At 40.4% G+C, this 8,700-nt stretch overlaps 1 protein-coding gene across 1 annotated transcript in view; it reads left to right on the top strand.

Moving 5' to 3' along the window:
• Positions 1-1,793: 1,793 nt before the first annotated feature.
• nfatc1 (nuclear factor of activated T cells 1) overlaps positions 1,794-8,700 on the top strand; it is a 204,862-nt gene continuing 197,955 nt past the window's right edge. Inside the window, exon 1 of the mRNA XM_043688615.1 lies at positions 1,794-1,993. Coding sequence (XP_043544550.1) covers positions 1,803-1,993 — 191 coding nt within the window. The 5' untranslated portion in view covers positions 1,794-1,802. The remainder of the gene's footprint in view (positions 1,994-8,700) is intronic.

Raw genomic sequence — 8,700 nt, 5'->3', positions numbered from 1 at the left:
TGCCAGAGGATGTGGTGGAGGCTGGTACAATTGCAACATTTAAGTGGCATTTGGATGGGTATATGAATAGGAAGGGCTTGGAGGGATATAGGCCAGGTGCTGGCAGGTGGGACTAGATTGGGTTGGGATATCTGGTCGGCATGGACGGGTTGGACCGAAGGGTCTGTTTCCATGCTGTACACCTCTATGACACTATACAGAGGAACCTCGATTATTCGAACGGGATGGGCGGGCACTACTTCGTTCGTATTTGGATAATCAATTTGACCTTAAACAAGGGAAGGTGTACTGATTTAATGCTGTGCCCTACCTCAGAGAGTTTGTTTAAATCTATAATTTTGATGAGTCTGCTAAATAAACAAACTAATCTTTGCATTCTGCAAATTGTAGGTTAAACTGGGAAGAACTAAACCCTTACGATCGCAAAATTATGTAAAATCCCAACATTAAGCAAGGTCCCGAACAGCTTCTATGATCACAAGAGCATTTGTCAGTTTCCATGAAATCAGTGTCGCGATAGAAAGACAAAAGCACCATCTTGCGCATGCGTTTACTTTCTTAGCCATTTTTCTCATGTATTTTTAAAAAGGTGTGAAACTTCTACAGGCTGATGTTCACAGAGAACTTATAAAAGAACAGAGAAAATTGACATGCGACTCGCTTTGTGCTCCTTTATCTCAGAAAGGCAGAAGCACTGCCTCGCGCATGAGTTTACTTTCTCGGCCATCTTTTCATGGACGGCCTGCTAAAGTGACGGGACTACACTGTAAAGCACTTACTTTTGCAAAGGTCTGTGTAACTAACCCTTACCTAAAAGATATCCAGCCGCTGATGCTTGAGGTACTTGTGTTTCTTCGTTTTTGCCAGCGTTTTCACATGTTCTTCAGTACAGGTAATCCAAATACACTTACCTCCTTTGATGTAACAATTTTGCCAGACCTTGAGATCTTCTTCGGATAATTCGAAATTCGGATAATTGATATTTGGATAATCAAGGTTCCTCTGTAGTGCCTTTCATTATCAGCAGATATCCCATAGTGTTTTACTGTCAATGCAGTACCTTTTAAAGTCAGAATGTAGGAAATGTGGCAGCCAAGTTATGTGCAGCAAGCTCTCACAGTTTAAGAATTAAATAATATGTTTTGATGAAATTAAGTCTGTTGGCAAGGACTTCCCCTCCTCTTCATTGAAATACTGCCATGGATCTTTTGCATTTACCTGCTTGGCATACATGACTTTGGTTTAACATCCTATTGAAATGACAGTATCTCTGACACTCTCCTGCTCCCTTGGTGCTGCACTTGGGATGCCAACCTGGATTGGTGTGCTCAATTCTAGGATCAGGACTTGAACCATAACCTTCTGACTCAGTGGTGAGAGTACTACCAAATGATAATTTTAAGTGCCTTAATCAGGTGTCCAGCAGTTTTATACATGTTGCATGTTGGAAGTAATAGACAAGAATGAGATTGTTGGAGGAGCATCTTTTGAAAAGATTTGTGAAACCAGTCTTTGTGTTTCTTTTGTGGACCTTTGAGAAACAACACCACAGCAGCCTCAAAGAAGTGTCTGGAACTATAAATTAATCATGTTTGGCAAAATTTACTCTAATGAGAAATGAACTAAATACACTTTTTTATGTTGTGATTACTGAAGTATGTAACATATTTAGCAGCTGTCAATAATTTTCTTGCCTGGTTTTGGCTTCAGTTTATATATATATATAAAAAGGTATTTAATGCTGTGTGTTATATAATATCAAACAGAGACTCTTTCGGTTTTATTGCCAGCTCCATGGTTATATGGAAAGTGAACCACTTACTCTACAGCTGTTCATCGGGACAGCAGACGATCGCCTGTTGCGACCCCATGCTTTCTACCAGGTCCATCGAATCACTGGGAAGACAGTTTCCACAAGCAGCCACGAAAACATTATCAATAACACCAAGGTGCTGGAGATTCCACTGTTACCAGAAAACAACATGAGAGCAAAGTAAGCCTAATTTCAAATGTCTCCATCTTCAAAAAAAGACTCCTCTGTTCACATGTTTTACCATGATGTGAGAAGCCATTGCAAGTAAAATGCTCTTGGAGATTTTTAAATTAAAATAATTTTTCTTTCCCTAATCCCATCTTGTACCATTTGCAGATTCTCATTGCCACATAAGTGGACCTTGTAACTTTAATGAGAATCTATTACAAGATTACTTAATACTTCTATTTGTAGGGTATAAATTAATGCAGAAGCCATTAGCTGCAATATCCAGATTCTGCAATTATCATGCATTCTTTACATGCTGTTTGAGTTCATTGTAGATTGCAGGCAGAAAATCATTCAACCATGACCACAGTTTGCATGTCGATCATGGCCCACGCTTGCTTTGGAGTTAGAAGTTCATAGGTTCAACTTCAACTCCAAGTATTGAGCACAAAATCTAGACTGACACTTTATTTTGGTATGGGGTGGGGGAGGAGGTGGGGGGAGGGAAGCGGAAATCAGGCAGCACATCTTTTGGTTGGGGTGTTAAACCAAAACCCTATTAAGTGGATGTAAAAATCCCACAACATTATTTTGATGAAAAGCAAGCAACTTCAAACCAGTTGGTCAATACTAATCTCTCAAATAGCATCACAGCATGGTGACTCAGTGGTTATCACTGAGTGCTGCCTCACAGCACCGGTGACCTGGGTTTGATTCCAGCCTGAGGTGACTGTCTGTGTGGAGCTTGTACCTTCTCCCTGTGTCTGCGTGGGCTTCCTCCAGAAGCTCCAGTTTGCTCCATAGTCCAAAGATGTGCAGAATAGGTGGATTGGCCAGGTTAAATTGTGCATAGTATCCAGGGATGAGTAGGCTAGATGGATTGGGGGGGTTACAGGGTTAGGGTAGAGGGGTGGGTCTGTGTGGGATGTTCTTTGGAGGGTCAGTGGACTGAACGGCTTGCTTCCAAACTTAGCGATTCTGTGACTCTAAAAACAAGTTATCTGGTCATCATGCCATTACTGTTTGTGGGATCTCCACATGGACAAACTTTCTGCCATATTTCCTATATTGTAATGGTGACGACACTTTAGTACATCCCGAAAATTTGAAAGGTACTAGCAAAATGCACTATTTTCTTTATGCAGATAGTTCAACAACATGTGCCACCAAAATAAGTTGCACGCTTGTGAGATGCACATGTTTAATGTGTTGATTAAAAATAACTTTTTATGCTAACTTAACTGAAAGGATGTATGTTTAAAATAAATGGTAAGCACTGTTGCTAACTGTTATCACCGAAAAAATGTGGAGTGCACTGTTTTAAAGAGTGCTTTTGTTTCTATTTTTAATTTTTGTTAGACAATGATGCCAAAAATCAAGGTTGTTAAAAGTTGTCATGTATTAAAAAAAAGTCTCCTTGCATTTATCTTGAAATAGTTAGAATGTTCCACATTGTGTCTAAACTTCTGTAATCACTTTGATGTTGCTGTGAAATAATTTCATTGGGTACTTTTTGGTCCTGGTTAACTAATTTTCTTGCAGTAATTGTACTAGTTACACAAAGCCATTTTCATTCACCTTGGAAATATAGTGTATTGGTGGCCCTTCAGTATAAAACATTGGACGAGCCTTTACCCTAGCATGGAATCATAGCACTTTACATTACAGAAGGAGGCCATTTGACCCATCACATTTGTATTCACTCCCGAAATAGCTATCCAGCTAATCACATTCTCCAGCCCTATCTCTGCAGCCGTCTAAATTAATCATTTTCAAATATATATCCAACTCTCTTTTGAAACGTTGTGTGGAATCTGCCTCTGTTACTCTCCCAGGCAGCGCATTCCAAATCCAAACAACTCTCTGTGTAAAGAAATTTCTACTCATGTCACACCTAGCCTATCTTGCTGATAGTCTTGAAATTGTGACACTAGTTACTAGCAGAAACAGAATATCCTTCTTTACCCTGTTAAAATTGTTCACAATTTTGAACACCTCAGTAAGGTCACCCTTAGTTTTCTCTGCTCCAAGGAGAATAAACCCAGTTTCTGTAATCTTTCCATGTGTCTAAAATCTCTCATTCCTGATATCATTTTAGTAAATCTCCTTTATTGTCTCTCCCATGCTTTAATATCTTTTCTTAATAAGTGAAAACAATACTCTAAATATGGCCTGAACAACAATTTGTAGAGGAGTAGCATCACCTCCTTGCTTTTATACTCTATGCCTTTATTTATAAACCCAAGGATCCTATAAATCTTTTAAACAACTGTTTTCATTTCCCAGCCACCTTCAGAGAATTATGCATGTGAACCCGAAGTCCGTTTGATCTTGTACTCACCTCAAAGGTGTACCATGGAACCTGTATTGTCTTTCTTCAACCAAAATGCACTAACTCAGATTTTTCTGCATTGAAATTCATTTACCAGGTGTCTGCCAATTTGGCCAACTTATCAATGTCCTCTGAAGTCGCTCAGCATCATTCTCACAATTTGCAAAACTCACTATCATTCTTACAATCCACTATCCCCCCTAGTTTAGTATCATTTGCAAATTTAGACTTTGCCCTTAACACCCATCTCCAAATCATTTATATAAATCAGTAAAAGCATTGAGCCCTGGGAAACATCACTTTCAACTTGTCTCCAATCTGAGAAATGCCCATCTGTACCTATCCTCTCTTTCCTATATTTTTGACAACTCTAAACCATGCTGTCAAGAGCCTGTTAATCTCAGACACTTTTAATTTGTCATGTTGCACAGTATCAAATGTTTTTTGGAAGTCCAAACATACAGTACTAACCTCATCCACTGCCTGTTAACATTTTGTCAAAGAACTCAGTCACATTTGTCAGACATGACCTGCCCTTGACAAAGCCATGCTGACTGTCTTATATTAACATATTTTTCTCTGTAGTGTGTATATTTACTTTATCTTGTATTATAGCCTCCATCAGTTTTCCTACTATTGACGTCAAGCTTGCAGGTCTGTAGTTACCTGGGTCATCTTTTGCCCCTTTCTTAAACAATGGTGTCACATTTGCAGTTCCCTAGTCCCCCAGGACTCGTCCTGTGTTCAGAGAGGCCTAGAAAATTTGTGTCAGCAGCTCTGCAATTTGCTCCCATACCCTTGTCAGCAATCTAGGATATGGCCCATCTGGATCTGATGATTACTAAATCTGGTGTGTTGCCAGGCTTTTTTGTGCCTCTACTTTATACCATAGGAATATAAGAAGTAGGAACAGGAATAGGCCATTCAGCTCATCAAGTCTGGTCCGCCATTCAATAGGATCATGGCTGATCTGACATTCTTAATGTTCATCTCCTGCCCTTTTTCCGTAACTCTTGATTCCTCTACAGATCAAGAATCTACCTAGTTCAGCCTTAAATATACACAAGAACTCTGGCCAAAAAAATCTCTGTGGCAATGAGTTCCAAAGACTCAACCCTCCGATAAGGAGTTCCTCCTAATCTCAGCCTTAAATTGGTGCTCCTTTAGTCTGAAACTATGCCCTCTAGTCCTAGACTTGTCCATGAGGGGAAACATCCTCTCAACATTTACCCTGTCAAGCCCCTTAAAAATTGTACATGTTTCAATGAGTTCACATCTCATTCTTGGAACATAGTACATAGAAAAGTACAGCACAGAACAGGTCGTTTAACCCATGATGTTGCACTGAGGATTAATCCTAATGTGAAATAAAATAACTTAACCTACGCACCCCTCAATTCACTGCTATCCATGTGCATGTACAGCAGTCGCTTAAATGTCCCTAATGACTCTGCTTCCACCACCACCGCATGCATTCACAACTCTCTGCATAAAGAACCTTCCTCTGACGTCCCCTCTATACTTTTCTCCTAATATCATAAAACCATGACCCCTTGTGCCAGTCAGTCCTGTCCTGGGGAAAAGTCTCAGGCTATTGACTCTATCCATGCCTCTCATTACCTTGTACACCTTGATCAGGTCACCTTTCTTCCTCCTTCTCTCCAGAGAGAAAAGTCTGCACTTGGTCAACCTCTCTTCATAAGGCAAGCCACCTAGTCCAGGCAGCATCCTGGTAAACCTTCTTTGCACCCTTTCCAAAGCCTCTGTACCTTTCCTATAGTGGGGCGACCAGAACTGGACACAATATTCCAAGTGTGGTCTCACTAGGGACTTGTAGAGCTGTAGCAAAACCTTGCAGCTGTTAAACTTGATCCCCCTGTTAATGAAAGCCAAAACACCATATGCTTCCTTTACAACCCTAGCCACTTGGGTGGCAACTTTGAGGCATCTATGTACTTGAACACTAAGATCCCTCTGTTCCTCCACACTGCCAAGAATCCTGTCTTTTATCCAATATTCAGCATTCCAGTTCAACCTTCCAAAATGCATTACTTCGCATTTATCCAGGTTGAACTCCATCTGCCATTTCTCAGCCCAGCTCTGCATCCTGTCTATGTTGCGCAGCAGCCTGCAATAAACCTCGATACTATCAATGGTACGTCCAACCTTTGTGTCATCTGCAAATTTACTAACCCACTCCTCAACCTCCTCATCCAAGTCATTTATAAAAACTACAAAGAGCAGAGGCCCAAGAACAGAGCCCTGCGGCACACCACTCAACACTGACCTCCAGGCAGAATACTTTCCATCTACAATCACTCTCTGCCTTTTGTCAGCCAACCAATTCTCAATCCAGTCAGCCAAATCTCCCTGTATCCCATACCTCCTGACTTTGAATGAGCCTACCATGGGGAACCTTATCAAATGCCTTGCTGAAGTCCATATACATCACATCCAATGTTCGACCTTTGTCAACCTGTCTTGTCACCTCCTCAAAGAACTCAATAATATTTGTGAGGCATGACCTGCCCCTCACAAAGCCATGCTGACTCACTTTAATCACGCTATGCTTTTTCAAATAGTCATAAATCCTATCCCTCAGAATTCTTTCCAAAACCTTGCTGACCACAGACATAAGACTGACTGGTCTGTAATTGCCAGGTATTTCCCTATTACCCTTCTTGAAAAGAGGAACAACATTCGCCGCCTCCTAATCTTCTGGTATAACTCCCATGGAGAGTGAGGAAGCAAAGAGTGAGTAAAGTTTCAACCTGTTTAACCTTTGCTCATAAGATAATCCCTCCATCAGAGGGATCCTTCGAGGGAATCTTCTCTGAGTTGCCTCCTGTGAAATGATATCTTTCCTTAAATAAGTGGACCAAAACTGCCCATAATGCTCCAGATATAGTCTCACCAGTGCCTGTTGCAGTAAAATTTCCCTACTATTATATTCCAACTCCCTTGAAATAAGGGCCAGCATTCCATTCATCTTCTTGATAACCTGCTGCACCTGCGTGCTAGCTTCCTGTATTTTGTGCACTAGTACCTCAAATCCCTTTGTGTTGCAGCTTTCTACAGTTTTTCTATATTTAAATAATATTGTTCTTTTATTCTCTCTTCCAAAATGAACGCTTCACATTTTCCCACATTGTACTTCATTTGCCAACTTTTTGTCCGCTTATTTATTGATCACTATGGCAGCACAACTGCTCAGTTGCTCAACACCCACATTTTCAACTGGATCATTGTCACCATTTTCCTAATCCGGTAATGACAGAAGCAAAGCACGCATTTAGTACCTCTGCCATTCCTTTTGCTTCAGCGAACAGTTTACCCTACTTGTTCCATGTGGATGCCACTACATCCTTCATTAATCTTTTGGTATTGATATGTTTCTTTTACTGCAGTCTTCCATCCTTTCCTATTGCTTGTTCTTAGCCTTCCTTATTCCAGCCTTAGCCTGTATCCCACATTATAGTAGTTAATGTTTTACTGAATCAGTAAACTGATGTTAGATTGAAACTTAGAATAGGCAGAGGTAAGAAATGGAACAACTTTTGGAAAGTCATTAAATTGGGTATATTTTGCCACTATCCTTTTGTCACTTGGAACAGAAGCACAATGGTTCTAGGATTAGAAGATTGATGGATGATTTGAATGCAATTGTCAAAAGCAACTGTTTTCACTGGTTAGAAGTTTAAGAATGTTGTGTTTCATATATCCCAGTTCTATGTGGAGATGAGATTAGTTTCCATGATTGTAGCAACTTTATTCAGTATTTTATGCAGTGCTTTATATGTCTTTTATATGATTCTAGCTCTGCATTCCAACTTTTTCTACAGCTTTGTTTACTTTTCTCAGAGTCCACACCCTGGTTTAAGCAATTAAGCACAGTGAGTACCAATAATAAACAGACTCCATAGTCAAACAGACCATTGAATCCAACACGGACCACAGGGTATAGTCTAAACATTAAAGCCAGACCTTTCAGAAGTGAAATAACAAAACAAATAGGAGTATTCAGCATAAATAGTAATTGACGATAGGTTAATTGTACCTTTTGAACCTGAGATTGAGAAATAAGACCATAAGACATAGGAGTGGAAGTAAGGCCATTCGGCCCATTCAGTCCACTCCACCATTCAGTCGTGGCTGATGGGCATTTCAACTCCACTTACCCGCATTCTCTCCGTAGCCCTTAATTCCTTGTGACATCAAGAATTTATCAATCTCTGCCTTGAAGACATTTAGCATCCCGGCCTCCACTGCACTCTGCGGCAATGAATTCCACAGGCCCGCCACTCTCTGGCTGAAGAAATGTCTCCGCATTTCTGTTCTGAATTTACCCACTCTAATTCTAAGGCTGTGTCCACGGGTCCTATCTCCT

This window comes from Chiloscyllium plagiosum, chromosome 4 (genome assembly GCF_004010195.1).
Source record: "Chiloscyllium plagiosum isolate BGI_BamShark_2017 chromosome 4, ASM401019v2, whole genome shotgun sequence".
In the NCBI taxonomy this organism is placed as follows: Eukaryota; Metazoa; Chordata; class Chondrichthyes; order Orectolobiformes; family Hemiscylliidae; genus Chiloscyllium; species Chiloscyllium plagiosum.
This window is presented reverse-complemented; position numbering and strand designations above follow the sequence as displayed.